This window comes from Nicotiana tabacum, chromosome 11 (genome assembly GCF_000715075.1).
Source record: "Nicotiana tabacum cultivar K326 chromosome 11, ASM71507v2, whole genome shotgun sequence".
NCBI lineage: Eukaryota > Viridiplantae > Streptophyta > Magnoliopsida > Solanales > Solanaceae > Nicotiana > Nicotiana tabacum.
Genome location: NC_134090.1, coordinates 258,019 through 274,345, shown reverse-complemented (window position 1 = coordinate 274,345; position 16,327 = coordinate 258,019). Strand labels below are relative to the sequence as shown.

The window sequence follows — 16,327 nt, the reverse complement described above, 5'->3', positions numbered from 1 at the left end:
GCATTCCACACCTGTAGCGATGGAAGTTTTTTGTAGGAAGCCCGTATACCTTCCCCCATTCTAGACTGCCAACAGCCTCCAACCATATTCTTTCAGCATCCTCGTCCGAAGGTTGGGTTGGCTCGCCCGATTCACCAGCTGGCTGACCACGAATGAATTCCTCCACGTTACTTTGGTAGCGACCCTACATTATTTTAAATTAAATTAGTATTTAAAAATTCTTATAAAAGTAAACTATAACACTTAAAGAAAATTGAAAGATTACATATGCAGTCTCTGCCCGGTCCTCGACCCACATATCTCCATCCCCCTATTTCTTCTTCTTCTTCTTTAAAATATGCAGTTTTCTTTGCAAGATAGGCTTCGCATATAGATCCTTCAATCATATTCCTCTGCTTAAAAAATTATTTGTATTTTTCAGTTGTCCTACATAATGTCATGTCAGCCAAGAACATTCAAATAAAATAGAATATTACATCAAACATATAATATTACCTCTCAAAGGGATACATTCATCTGCATTGAACAGGCCCTCCAAGTCGTGCCTCGTGTACAAGGTGGATTGGAAGGTGTTCCATCACATAAAAAAACCACATGGAAATATTTTTTCCATCTTACTACAAGTTACACGAATGTTCTGATCCATCCGAAATAGGTTTTCTTCCCTTAAGGTGGTAGAATACAAATCTTTGAAAAACAAACTAATCTATGTGATGGATTTCCAGATTCTTTCAGGCAAATCGTAAAATGCAATAGGCACTAAGGTCTCCATGAAAACATGGAAGTCATGACTTTTCAAATGGCTCAACTTCCCTACCTCCATATCTACTTTTTTCCTAGATCGATGCATAACCCTCACGCATCTTCAATTTCGTAACCCAATCACAAATTTGTCGTCTTTCCTCCAAAGTGAATGTGTAACTTGCTTTGGGCTTGAACACCTTACCATTGTTTGCTGTCTGCAAGTATAATTCAGGTCGCCTGCAATATTATTCCAAGTCCATTCTAGCCTTCGGGTTATCTTTTGTCTTACCTTTAACATCCATCATTGTGTTGAACAAATTGTCAAAATAATTCTTCTCAATATGCATGACATCAAGGTTGTGTCAGAGAATATTATTCTTCCAATAAGGCAACTCCCAAAATATACTTTGTTTTGTCTAATTATGAGTAACACCATATCCTAAAAGTTCAACCATTACCCCCTAAAAGTTCAATTTATATCCTAAAAGTTCAATTCATATCCAAAAAGTTCAACCATTACCTCTAAATGTTCAATTCATATCCTAAAAATTCAAACCATACCCTAAACAATTCAATTAACCTCACAAAACATAAGCTCTATCCAAAAAGTTCAACACTTACCCCTAAAAATTCAGTTTATACCCTAAAAGTTCAATTCACAAGAACAAATCCTAAAAACTCAATTCAATTCAAAGTTAATAATTCAATTACTAACTAAACTATTCAAGTCAATACAAACTTAAACATTCAATTTACACCATATGTAATCAATTCAATTCAGTTCAATTAAAACAAGACCTAAACCCAAGATTTCAATAAAATGCAAAGTTAAACAGTCAATTTAAATACTAATTAACTAATTCATAACTAATTAACAAAATATTAAATTTATACAAAAAAATATATGTTATAATTCAAACCTAGAATTTTTAGGAGGCGGAGAAGGAGGGACGGTAGTGGAGTCAGTAGCAGCGGCATCGGCGATGTGGGGGCATTGTCGACGTGGGGTGGGGAATGGGATTTGTGTGAGGGAAATAGAGAAGGAAAGGGGGAAGGGTGTTGTGTGTGTGAGGGAGAAGAGAGTGAGGAGTTAGAAAATTTTGAGAAGAGAGCAAGAGAAATAAGAGGAAAATCCCGTATTTGGGATCTGAAATTAAAATTACCGACCAACGTTGGTCGGTAATTTTGGTTGGTACACTAAGTAACGGGCGTTGACTGTATTTTGACTATTAACCAACCAACTTTGGTTGGTTATTTTTTAAAAAAAACTAAATTATTTTTTTGTGTGTTTTTATTTCTTAAAATATTATAAACTATAAAAAAGATTATTATAAACTATAAATATTTATTTTATTCACACACACACACACACACACACATATATGTGTGTGTGTGTGTATGTGTGTGTGTGAATAAAATAAATGTTTATAGTTTATAAATAATTATAAACTATAAGCATAATCTTTATAAATAATTATATTAGCTAATTACTTTTAATAAATTATAAGTATCTATCTAAGTTAATTTTCTAAGTTATAATTAAGTATATGACTAATTTCATATACACAAACATACACACATACACATACACTATATTGTAATTGATGATCAATCACATACATTACTACGTATGAAAATTTTATCAATTGATAAACCAATATTATTCTATTTTAAATACGTTTAGTCGTTTGACCTATTAACTCGTTTACTTAATGCTAATAACTTCTTTTATTTCTTTAATTTGTGATTCATATATACATGTCAAAGATGTTTAGTATTAATTCTTCTATATTTCATTCATCACTAATAATGCATGACATAGATTAATTGATATAGGTCGAGACGTTTTGTTTTTAATATTCATCGATATAGGTCGAAACGTTTTATTTTTAATATTCATCGATGCATCTAAGTAAGTTATAAGTCGATGAATCAATTTACAAATAGATATATTTGATGATGATCAATTATATATACTAATTAGATTATTGCTTCTTCACAAGTCTATCCCCAAAAGAACCCGGCCCTATGGTCCTAGCGCTTCGTATATATATATATATATATATATATATATATATATATATATATATATATATATATATATATATAGAGAGAGAGAGAGAGAGAGAGAGAGAGAGAGAGAGAGAGAGACTTCGTTGTACTACTTTAACTATATATAACTTGTTATAGTATATGTTAGTGTATTCATTATTTGTATTACAAAATAAAGTGTTAACATATTACATTTATATTATTTAGATAGTAGATATTAATGTGATCTAAAAGTTTGACCATGTTTGACCTATTAACTCGTTTACTTAATGCTAATAAGTTCTTTCATTTCTTTAATTTGTGATCCATATATACACGTCAAAGATGTTTAGTATTAATTTTTCTACATTTCATTCATTCATCACTAATAATGCATGACATAGATTAATCGATATAGATCGAGACGTTTTATTTTTAATATTTATCGATATAGGTCAAAACGTTTTGTTTTTAATATTCATTGATGCATCTAAGTAAGTTATAAGTCGATAAACTAATTTACAAATAGATATATTTGATGATGATCAATTATATATACTAATTAGATTATTGCTTCTTCACAAGTCTATCCCCAAAAGAACCCGACCATGTGGCCCTAGCGCTTCGTGTTTTTATTTATGTGCGGCTATACCTATATATATATACACACACACTTCGTTGTACTACTTTAACTATATATAGCTTGTTATAGTATATGTTAGTGTATTCATTATTTGTATTACAAAATAAAGTGTTAACGAATTATATTTATATTAATGTGATTCAAAAGTTTTACCATGCTTGACCTATTAACCGACCAACTTTGGTCGGTTATTTTCCAGAAATTACATATACCGACCAAAGTTCGGTAAAATCTTCCCCTGCAATAACCGACCGACTTTGGTCGATAAACTTAACTACAAATTCTATAAATTTTATAAAATATTTTAAATAATAATATAATTATTAAAATTTAAAAATATGGGTCCACATTACCGACCATTGTTGGTCGGTAATCAAAAAGGTGCTTTGACTAAGCAAGTCTGACCACTGCGGTCAAATGTTTGACCAATATACCGACCAACTTTGGTCGGTATGTAATTTTTAAAAAATATTTAAAAAAAAATTTCGTCTTCTTGAGCCGGGGGTCTTTCGAAAACAACTTCTCTACTCCCTTGGGGTAGGGGTAGGGGTAAAGTCTGCGTACACACTATCCTCCCCAGACCCCACTAGTGGGATTTCACTAGGTCGTTGTTGTTGTTGTTGTTGTAAAATATTTTTTTTGTAGTTTCCGTCCGTTTTGGACGGTTTTTTGGTTGGTCGATTTTTCCCGAATTTTTTAGTAGTGTTTTTGAAACAGATTTAAATGAAAAATATAAGATAGAGTAAAAGCTTATACCTACCTAGACGTGAGTCACGTGACTCATGACGACGTAAAGTCAAGCTTTGAGCAATTTATTTATAGTATAATGTATGTACTAGTTAGTAGTTACCTTCTAATAATTAATCAGATTCCGTAAAGACTTGTCCATTCCTTAAAATAATAGAAAAATAAAAAGAAATTCATAGCATAAGCCGTAGTCTGAAATGATTTATGTTGATTAAGCTAGTGCGAAATACAAGTAGCATTCGTCTCAAACGATTTACAAGTCGTATTCATGCAACGCGATTAAAAAGTCACATTCACACAGTGACTTGTAAGTAGCATTCACCTAATGCGATTTACAAGCCATGTCAATAATAGCGTATGTCATTTATAAAATGCATTTATGTAAAAACGATTTATAAAATACATTCACGTAAAGCGATTTTTAAGTTGCATTAGACTAATACGACTTATGTAATGCATATTCAACTAATGTGATGTCTAAGTGGCATTCGGTCAATGCAATTGATAAGCGCAATCACCAATGCAATTTATATGTCTGTATTCAATGTGATTTATAAGTCGAGGTTGAATATGTGATTTACGAGTCGCATTGCTTAACATGATTTATAGTTGCATTCGACCAATGTATATCTTGCATTCAATCAATTGATTTATAAGTCGACTGACGTGATTTATAGTCGTAATACAAATTTATATTATTTCAACAAATGTGATTTATAAGTCACATTCTTTGATTGCTAGCTCCGATTTATTATCTGTTGCGATTATATGTCTGCATTCAGCTGTTACAATTTATGTGGCATTTGAGCAATGATTTATAAGTCGCCATTAACGAATGTGACGTATAAATTGAGCAATTTATAATCTGCTTTCTGAAATGATGTATAGACTTTTTCCCACTCCACCTTCGCTATTTGTGAAGTAAATCGGTGTTGGGTTGAATCGATCTAGGGCGGAAAAATGAAGCAGTACACAAACGTCCTCGACAGATCCCTCAGCAAGGGCAAGCAAGAGGTACCCTTCCTTACATCTTTGAGCAATAAAGTTTTCTTTCACTAAAAGTAGTTTGTTTGTAGAGAAGTGATTTGATTCTTTGCAGGTGAGTTTGAGTGGTTTTGCATTCTTGTTTTCTGAGATTGTTCAGTACAATCAAACCCAAGTTGACAATATTACTTAATTGGAGACTAGGTACCCACCCAATCGCTCTTTCTACTGCTCCCATTACTACTTTTCTCTTAATTCCTAAATGTTTGCCCTTCTCCTTTTAAAACATTAAAAAAAAAAAAAAAAAAGTTAGAGGGCGCTGGCTATGCTGTTGGAGCACGGATTCTAGAACTCCTCTGCCACAGGTAAAAGGTACTGTAATTCCTGACCTGCTGCTTTTAATCTTGATTGGGGGGAATTAAATGGTTTAGGAATGGGAGCGAGCAAGAGATATGGTCTCTTATTAGCTTGGAATGAAAAGAACAACAAATATTACAGCTGATCACTTTCCCAACATATCTGTATGCAACTATCCTTCATACTCTTTCGCTGAAATGGCTTCTTCAAAACAATGCACTGAAAAACAGCTTGACTATAGTGAATTTATCTTGTCACCCATGACTAGGTCTCTAAAAGAAATGAGAATATGTTCTGTTAAGCACATATTTTATTCTACGGAAAAGGGCCTAAAATGCCCATTTACTATATGAAATAGGACAGGCTAGCCCTTCGTTAAAAGTTGGTCTCTATTCTGCCATTGCCGTCAACAAATGGGCTCGTATATGCCCTCCATCACTAACGGGAGACTCATAAAGCCACGTGGAATATATGTGAGAGCAAGTTAGACCTAGTTCGAATTGTACATGGGCATATATGAGTCAGTTATAATAGTCATTTCTCAAACACTTCACAACTCCATATCAGTTTACTTAGACACCTATTTGACAACACCAAACTAATTATCACAACAAATAAACTAAGTCATAGACACAAGCATTCAAATGAAAGGCAATGACTTCATTAAATCCTAGTAGCTCAAAGGGGTTGAATCATAACAAAAGACAACAAAAGACAATGTCGGAATGTTCTAGTAGCTCAAATGGGTCGAATAGGAGGTGTCATTGCGGACTTGCTGCCAATTATTTCATGGCATGGACTCCTTTAAATGCTGGGAGAAAGTTTTTCAAGTGCCCGCAGCATGAGGTAAGTAAATATTTTGATGGGATCTTTTAATTATTCCGATTTGCTTGTAAATTTATTTTATTTATTTTTGGTTTTTAGGATGAAAAATATTCCTATTGGGAATGGCAAGATGTAGAGCTTCCTCCTAGAGTTTCAAATCTCATATGCAGTTTAAAGAAGGAAAAGGAAGCTCTAATCCGTGAAAGAAATGCTCTCCAAAGGAAAATTTGATCTTGAGAATGTTATGATGCTCGTCGATCATGGAGGAATAGAAGCCTTGGAATTGGAAATAAATGTTCTAATGAAGAAAGTGACCGATTTAGAGTACTCAGTTGTGCTTGATGCTAAATTTCGGAAGATGTGGATTTTCATGTGTGTGATATTGGGATGTTTTGTTATGTTCTTTGGATCAGTGGGAAATGATATGTAATGTTAGTGTTATTGTGGCTTAATTATTGTCTTTTATTATGTAATGAAGCATTATATTTTTGTACAAGGATTTAATGAAGTCATTACCGTTCATTTGTTGTGTCTATGACTGAGTTTATTTACTATGATAATTAGTTTGGTGTTGTCAAATAAATGTCTAAGTAAACTGATATGGAGTTGTGAAGTATTTGAGAAATGACTATTATAACCAACTCATATATGTCCGTTAGTGATGGAGGGCATATACGAGCCCATTTGTTGACGGCAAGGGCATAATAGAAACCAACTTTTAACGGAGGGCTAGCCTATCCTATTTCATATAGTAAAGGGGCATTTTAGGCCCTTTTCCGTTTATTCTAACTGCATCGCCTATGGAAAAGTTCAGAATTTGAGGTTTACTCATAAAAAAAAAGTTTAGAACGTAAGGTAAAAAGGAAACCTAGTGGCTTAGCTTCAATGGTGCTCCCACAGCTATATATTCTTGCTGAAGAATGTCAGGCCACTTCAATTTTTTAATGTTTAAGCAAGCAAAATGATGGTTATTTGAATAATAGTTTGATGAGTTTCATTTTTTATATTGATGTAGTAATGGTTCTAAAATCTTCATAATGCTGCAGGGAAACAGAAGAGAGACACGACTTCTCGGTATTTTATCATTTGTGCATAGTACAGTATGGAAAGTTTTATTTGGGAAGGTCAGATTTAGTCTTTTTCTTCTTTTTGTTTTCCTTCATTTGCTTTAAAAGCACTTAATTTCTCTTTTGCTTCAATCCTTTTTTTGCTTTCCGAGGCCGTGCTTAAGATTCATTTTTTCCTTCTAGTAATAATGCTTGTATCTTCATCCATGCCTTCAGGTAACTTATTTACTCAGAACCTATTTCATTTTTAGTCTGTGCAAAAAAGAATGACGCATTTCCTTATTTGGAAATAATTTACCTTTATGTAATGATTTATAGTCACACAATATATATGTGTCTCATTTTACACCTTAAGTTTAAAAGTCTTCATTCTTTTCTTAAACTACGTGTCTAGTCAAATGCGTTCGCATAAATTGAAACGGAGGGAGTATTAGGAAGGACGGTGAAGAATGATGACAGATCTGCCCCACCCAATACCTAAGGGTGCGGGTGAGCCAGGGGCGGATTTATAGGCAAAAATATGGGGCACGTGAACCCGTGGTCTTTCCGTAAAATTAGATATTTTATGTACGTATTTTCTAAAATTAGTTTAATATTTAACTGTTGACACTCATGTTTCAAGGAGGTTGAATGATTCATTTGGTTGAAGGTTAATTTAATTATTTAAAAGAATAGAAATCAATTTCTACTTAATACATTTTTCCTCCTTTTTTTTTTAGTAGCGCACCCATGTTATTAGAAATCCTAAATCCGCCTCTTGGGTGAGCTAAGGAGGATGCCAACATAAGTGAAGGATTTGATTGAAGCGCCGAGTTTTAGCAGAGGTAGATAAAAATAGGGTGCCAAAAGACATTATTGGTATGAACAGGAGAGACGCTCTCAATTTCTAAAACTAGCATTGACTATGCTATTCTACATCTTGGCTCTCCTTTAGCTATATTGTGATTGTGAAAATAACTCTCAACCTCTCTTGCTTTCCTGTTTTCTCAAGAAGCAGTTTGTGCTCTGTCTAGGCTCTCTTTTCAATTCTATTTTAGCTTCACTTCCGGAAACAAAAAAAGACAGAAGACCTTTTCCTCTTCTTTTTTTTTTGGTGTGTGTGTGTGTGTGTGTGGGGGGGGGGGGGGGAGCACATGTGTAAAAATGATGTAATTTAAATGTATTCTATTTCAACATTCTGCTCGTTGAAATTCTTTAGCATCCCATGTTTTCCTTGAAGCTGTTTTTGATGTTATTTCTTAATATGTTCCAAACTTGTCTTATATGTACTTCCTTCATATTACAAGAATATGCCATTTATTAGAAGTTAAAAATCATTTTGGAAATATCTGCATGTCGACGGGAAGCAAATGTTTTTCCCTTTGTGGATGGCAATTTGGCTGAACTGTTTAAAGAAAATGTACGCGGGTGGCTGAGGAGAATTAATTAGCTTGGGGAAAGGGAAGCTAAGTGTGTTTGTTTGGAGGTTTATAGCGAGCTCACACAACCAATATTTTGAGCTTATATCAGTTAATCTTTACTATAAGTGTCTGCTCTAGGTTCTAGTGGTTTTTGGTATAAGCCTATCTGTTGCTTCGTTTTCTGGTGGTTCTGGTTTAAGACTGTCTGTTGCTTCACTTTCTTACTCAGTAGTTGAATTCACTGTTACTGCAAGGTGATCTTGCCCCAAAATCTATGAAGTTCTTGATTAGCAGATTATTGTTTTTATAGTCTTCACTGACATATTTGACAATGTCATCTTTACATCCTTTAAAAACAGACCTTAATTTATAGAAAGGACTACTCGAGGTGGAGTATATACCTTTTGCAGTTTATGGCTTTTCATTGATGTGAGTCGCATTACGGTATCAAGCTCTTGTAGCCTGTATTTACCTTCAATCTCGAAAATCATTCCACTGGTGAATAATATTAGCTTTTCTATATCAGACGGGAACAAGTACAGTTCATTTTGGTGTGAAATATTGTTAGTTTGAGACTGTCTTGAATCCATGTAGTTGATGAGCTGTTGCTGCAAATTACCAAATGCAAGTTTGAGAGATCGGGATTGTTTGATTCGTCCTTATTCACCCCACTTCTTCTTACTTCTTTGCTGCTGACTTGTATTTCAGTAACATGTAGGCGTACTTAGAATATATGCACTTAAAATAGAAATAGTAGATGCTATCAACTGTTACTGCTGTGGCGGAATGTATATGAAATATTGTTCCAATGTGAGTTGGTTATGTACCTGGGGTTTCAGATTGTCTAGTAATAAAGACAATGTCACATCAGAATTTCGAGTGCTGCACCTATTGCAACATTTTAATGCTACAACCATCTTGTGGTAAAAGTCTTTCTATATATGCATACTAAACTTAACATCAAGCTAAGTCAAGAATGTACATTTCAAATCTTTTTCGCTTTTACAAGCTGGAGTTTGGAACTTAACCATAAAGGCTGAAAGGCAGATGTTAGAGAGCGAAAAAATACTGAAATTTTGGGTTAAATTTTAATGGGATGGTAGGCCAACAAAAGTAGGACTAGGGGTCGCAAACAGAGTCGGGTCGGATATGGTTCGGATCAAAAATGAGTAATGCAAAAACGGATAAATTATTCGACCCGACCCATATTTAATACGGATAAAAAAAGAATTAACCGGCTGATAATATGAATATTTATAGTATCACTTTTTGAATATGATCACTCTAGAGAGAACTCCTAATCTCCCAAACTTATAAAAGTTAAACCCAATTCATTGGTTATCCATTTTCTTCAACTATACAGGAGGGTTCCAACTTTAGGAGGTGATTTTTTAAGGTCCCAGGGACCTTTCAAACGGCATGCAAAGCAACTCATCCAAGTTACCAAAATTATCATAGTGGATATATCAAGCATCAACCATCTTTACTTGCTAATTTAATACGGTTTTGGTTTGGCCAGCAGACGTATTTGGGAGGAGATATCCATGACATACAGAGATCATAGAACTTAAGTGAAATCGCATGATTACACAGTTTTAAGCATTCAAAAGTACTAATAGAAAGGTCCAAGCAGCAGAAACAGGCTAAAATTTCACCTACTAGTTTCTTTCTGCTCAAGGTTCTGAAGATATTAAGTACATGGACCTTCAATCTACAACTAATTATACGGACACCTAGACATTAGGTTACAGGTACGCTTTAATGGATGCAAAACACCCAATACTTCAACACAAAGGGCACTTTGGTTAAGCAACAGAGGTGGAGGTTCGAAGGAGGGCTTGGGGATTGCAGAGGATATCAGGTGCACAAAAGTATGAAGGAGAAGGGAAACAGTAACTAGAACTAGTCTACTTTTACTATTAATGTACAATGTAACATGTGCTCCCTATTCCAAAGGGATTTACTGCCTGGGTGCTGCTGGTGTTGTCTGCTGATGGGTCTGTCCATAGAATCCAATACCAGGTGGACGATAAAATCCACCATTGGCAGGCTGCTGTTGAGATTGTGGCTGCTGAGTCTGCAGTTGCTGCTGTTGTGCTTGCTGGGGTAGTGGTGGAGGCGGCCTCAGTCCCATTGCAATTTGAGGTGGCTGAAGGCAGCCGGCACTATATCCATAGGGCATCATCCCCATCATCATAGCTGCAGACTGACCTAACTGACTTCCAGTGGAATTTGCTGGAGGTAAAGGTGGTGGTGGAGGTGGTGGTGGTGGAAACGGAGCTTGTATCTGGTTTGACGATTGTAAGCCTGAGGAAGGGGCAAGAGGAATGCTAGTAATCGGTTTCTGTGATGAAGTGAAGTAAGTGGAATTACCCCCTTCGGAACTGTTCATATCAGAAAAAGTCATTGGCTTGTCTAACTTGAGCCGTTTCTCTGGAGATGCAAAAGGTAAGCTAGAAGAGAAACCAGTTGATTTCAATCCACTGCTCAGTGACGCAGCTTCTTCAGCAACAAGAGACGAAAGAACAGAGGTCAACATTTGAGCAGAAGATGTTGAAGCAGCAAGTTTTGCAGCAAGAGCTGCTGCCGCCCTTTTGCTTTCCTCTTCATTAGTTTTGGAATTTGCAAAAGAAGTCAAAGGATTGGGAGGTGGAGGCAAAGGAGGCATGTTGGGTAATTGCAGTGAAGGCGGGGTTGGTTCAGTTGCTCTTGTGCCATCAACTGGAAGGATACCAGTACTCAATGGTGGAGCAGCAACATTGGGAGATGTCAGCCTCTGTCTTACATTTTTTGCTAGTTCGATCTGACCACGTGCAACCTGCAAGTCAAACAGCTGTGTCAATCCCAATCCCATCAAGGAACTAACATTAGTTTGTATGTTACGTAAGGAAACAGAAATACCATAGGAAAAGACTTTTAAAGAATCAAGGAACACGTTAACACATATTTTCACCTTTCAGAATAGGATTGCAGCAAACTTCCAGAGAAAATAAAGATGGAATCATAACAAAAGTTCTCATATTATGTACGCTATCCAATGATTACATATTTGCAGATGATTAAAATTCAGGGTCAAAAGATGGAGATATGGTAGTTTTAAGACTACTTTGAATCAAACTAGTTGAACGACAATGCTCAAAGGACTTGAGAAACCCAAAGATTTCAAACTATAAGAACTCAAATATGCACAGCTTATACATAAAGGAAGAGAGACGTGCCTGTTCTCCTTAACGTGGAAGAAAATGATAGAGGTAGCACAAGTACTCTTTTCTTGTGTGTATATTTGGAATCGCACTAATACATGAACCAAAACCAACCAGCGCAGAAGAATACAATCAACAGAAAAACACAATCATACTGTGGTTTATTGGAATCCCACCAATGATCGAGGGTGCAAGCACACCAATGCCAAGCATTCAAACGTGTCATTAGCAGGAACAAGCTTACATTTGTTTTTTGGACAACCGTGGTGTCCAGGCCAGCTTGCGCGTACCTCGACTAATTCCACGAGATACCTACAACCTCCCACCAGCAACAGGTACCAGGTAACTCTATCCACCAAGACTTAGATAGATGGGAAGAAATCACCTAGTGCTTTTTGGAGACCTCATGGTTCGCACCCACTTCATTGACCACTAGGTCACACCCTTGGGTGCAGGAACAAGCTTACATTCAATGATAGTAGGTCGACAGAATCAACCTTGTCTGCGATGGCAATGCTAGCAATCTGAATATATGCTACTGCTGACGTGTCCAACATTCAATGATAATAGATCGAGAGAATCAACCTAGCGTGCCATTGAAGAATTGACACCAGTCATGAGTCATAACAGACATCACGATCACTACTTTCACCCTATTTGAAACGAATAGGACATTGCTTTTTGATCCCTCTCAAGTCACTCTTCTGAGGGACACAAACCAAATATTTTAAGGGCCCGTTTGGTTGGGTGTACAAGGAGAATTAATCTCAGCATACAATTCAACATAAATTGTTCGAGTCACCGACTTTAATATCCACATACAATTCAGCATTGCTAATACTTAGTTTGGTTAACAATTTACTGTTCCTCTTTAGTAATACCAGCATAAGTTATGCAATATATGGATCAAAATAACTAAAATGACAAAAATGCCCTTATATCATTCAGACTAATCTTCTTTTCCCTAAAAAAACATGCCACACTATACTTTGTGTAGTTTGTCTGGATTTCTTCAATAACTCTAGGAGCAAATTTCTTGATTGTTTCTATATTTCTTTTAAATGTTACACGCCTAAGACTAATTTGGTTTTCTTTTATTTCAGGTTATTCTAAAACCAGAGTACAGCAACAGATTTACTCAACTAAAAAATTTCCTTTTAGAAATTAGTAGTACATGGTTTTATGATATTATGCCTCCTTTAGATAGTTGTCATCGACTTCCACATTGCATGATATAAAATATTATATCCATTATGATATTAAAATGTTAAATTTCATAAATATAGTTTCAGTGAGTAGACAAAGATTTTTAAACTAAAATGTACAAAGATAAAGAAGTTCAAGGCTATAATAGCAAACACACCTAAATTTTATTGTAAAAATTAAAGCAATATATTAAATTATATTTCGTATACTAGTAAGTTTTAGTGGGCGTTTGGACATAAGAATTGTAAAATTCCAAAATAGGAGGAAAATATTTTTCAAGGGAAAATGGTATTTGAAATTTAGAGTAGTTGTGTTTGGACATGAATATAATTTTGGGTTGTTTTAGAAGTTTTGTGAGTGATTTGAATGAAAATTTTGAAAAACAGCTTTTTGGAGTTTTTCAAATTTTCGGAAATTTCCAAAATGCATCTTCAAGTAAAAATTAAAAATTTTATGAACAAACGCTGATTTCGAAAGAAAGTGAATTGTTTTTGGAAAAAAGGGAAAAATATCTTTATGTCCAAACGGGCTCTTAATATAACAAACCAAACATCATGAGGAATAACCAATCCATTACAATTCCTACATTTCTACTCCCTATATTACAATCCATGTATTACAACTTCTATATTACTTTTATTTTTGTCGAGTAAGACAATTTCTGCAAAACTAAATCCTGCATTATATTATCTTTGCATTACAATCCCTGCATACTTTGATTTTGAACCAAACGACCCAACAACAACTACTACGCTTCAATCCCCAAAAACATTAGGGTCGACGATATAAATCCCCACTTCTTTAAGCTCAACTCATATCATAATCATACCAAATAAAATAATAGTAGTAAAAATAAGTTAAATATATATATATGAATAATAATAATATAATAAATAGTAATAACAATAAAAGTTCTTTAACAAATTTAAAGCCTATTCCTAACTAGTAAGTATCACCTTTATGGATCTTTTTCTTCCATTGTACCCTATCTTTAGCTCTTTTAAGGAGATTGTTAGAGCAGTATAGGGATAGGAAAAGAGACTTGCATATGGTAGCTTAGAAAAGGCATACGACAAAGTACCAGGAGATTTTATGGAGATGCTTGGAGTCAAGAGATGTACATGTGGCACACTAGAGCGATTAAGGACAAGTATGATGGAACCAAGATCCGAGTCAGAACTCGGAACAGTGGGAAGAGACTCGGAGCACTTCCCAGTTGAAATGGGGTTGCATCATGGATCAACTCTTAGCCCGTTTTTATTTGACTTGGTGGTGATGAATTGACACAGCATATGCAAGGGGAGGTAACATGGTGTATGTTATTTGCAGATTACATAGTATTGATTGATGAGACACGCTGCAGAATTAACGATAGACGGGAGGTTTGGAGACACACCCTAGAGTCTAAAGGTTAGGTTGAGCAGGACTAAAACAGAGTACATGGAGTGCAAGTTCAATGACACATCACATGAGGCGTGTAATATGGCCAAATTTTCATGACATTTGCCATGACATAATATCCATTATAAAAAAAGGGCAAAGGTCCAAATATGCCCTTGTACTAAACGAAATTGAGCACATTTGCCCTTCGTTAATACTTTAGCTCAAATATGCCCTTACCGTCACATAGTTGGTCCATATATGCCCTTAGAGTTACACAGTTGGCCCATATATGCCCTTTTCGAAACGGAATCCACCCAAACTAATTAGCTCTTTCGTTAATTGTATTAAAGTGTATTACAAATACTATTTTCTTTTTATTAGTACTTTTTTTCTTTACCTTTCTCTTCTCTTTCTTCTTTTTTCTTTTCTTCTCTTTTTTTTTTCCTTTTTCTTTCCCCCTTATCCGTTTCCTCCATTACTGATGTCTTCTCCATTTTCGTCACCAATTTCACTTGACAAAACTCATGAATTCATTGGTATAGTAAAATTGCTCCTCCGCTTGTGGACGTAGGTCACCTTGACCGAACCACGTTAAATTTGTGTCTTCTTTATCTTCTTTAATTGTCGTTATTATCAACTTGCATTGTCTTTGTTATTGTCATTATAACGTTGTTTGGCTAAATTCTGCACTACCCGGTAACCCGATCCTAACAAATTGGTATCAGAGCCAGATCTAACCGGGTTAATTTAAATAGCCAAAATGACTCTAAACAAAGTCTTATGTTGAGAAATTTGACAGAAGTGCAAACTTCGGAATGTGGCAATTAAAGATTGAAGCTATCCTAATTCAGGATGGCTTAGATTTGGCACTACAAGGAAAGGAGAAATGCCGGATAAAATGACGGACGAGAAGTTTGCCGTCATAGACAAAAAGGCAAAAGCAGGTATTATTTTAGATCTTTCAAATGAGGTTTTGCGTGAAGTTGCAGCAGAAAGCTCAACCAAAGGCATATGGGAAAAACTTAAAATCCTATATATGAAAAGAACAGTAGAAAACAGGCTTTACCAAAAGAACAAATAGATAGAGATATTACTGGGGAATCTAGTGGGAACCAAGGGGAAGGCTTATTCATAAGAGGTAGATCCAATAAGAAAGATTCAAGTAGTGAGAAACCTAAATCAAGGTCAAAATCTAGATACAGAAATGTCATGTGCAAATATTATCATAAGAAAGGTCACATTATTTCTGAATGCTTTAAATTGAAAAACAAAGAAAAGCATACAGAAAAGAAAAATGAGCACAAAAATATTAACACTGCCGAAGCAAGTGTAGCTGTTGATGAGACTGAGGGAACTATTTTTTTAGCAACTAATACTAGTTTCAAATCTAACAATGAGTGGATTTTAGATTCGGGTTGTTCTTATCATATGAGTCCCAGTCGGGATTTATTTATCACATATGAATCTATTGGAGGTGGAGTTGTCTTGATGAGCAACAATGCTGCCTGCAAAGTTATTGGAAAAGGTACAATCCGAATCAAAATGCACGATGGTGTGGTAAGAACTCTCACCGATGTTAGACATGTTCCTGACTTGAAGAAAAATCTCATCTATTTGGGCACTCTAGAATCTCTTGGGTGCAAGTACACAAGTGAAGGTGGAGTTCTGAAAATTTCTCATAGTGCTCTTGTGATCATGAAAGCACGCAAATCTGGTACGTTGTATACTCTTTTGGGA

The 16,327-nt window shown here is 35.1% G+C and overlaps 1 protein-coding gene and 1 long non-coding RNA gene across 4 annotated transcripts in view; one reads left to right on the top strand and one right to left on the bottom strand.

Annotated features, from left to right (window-relative positions):
• The first annotated feature begins 4,704 nt into the window (after positions 1 to 4,704).
• On the top strand, positions 4,705 to 6,862 carry LOC107765367 (uncharacterized). Of its 2 annotated transcripts, XR_012696353.1 has the most exons (4): positions 4,705 to 5,179; positions 5,265 to 5,353; positions 5,459 to 6,352; positions 6,431 to 6,862. It is a non-coding gene; the product is annotated as an uncharacterized LOC107765367 (long non-coding RNA). The 2 variants fall into 2 exon arrangements; XR_012696352.1 differs by having other exon boundaries at positions 5,265 to 6,352.
• Positions 6,863 to 10,325: 3,463 nt separating this feature from the next.
• LOC107765362 (uncharacterized) overlaps positions 10,326 to 16,327 on the bottom strand; it is a 40,162-nt gene continuing 34,160 nt past the window's right edge. For both annotated transcript variants that reach the window (XM_075224595.1, XM_075224594.1), the window contains exon 10: positions 10,326 to 11,616. In XM_075224595.1, the coding sequence (XP_075080696.1) occupies positions 10,759 to 11,616 (858 nt within the window). In that variant the 3' untranslated portion in view covers positions 10,326 to 10,758. The remainder of the gene's footprint in view (positions 11,617 to 16,327) is intronic.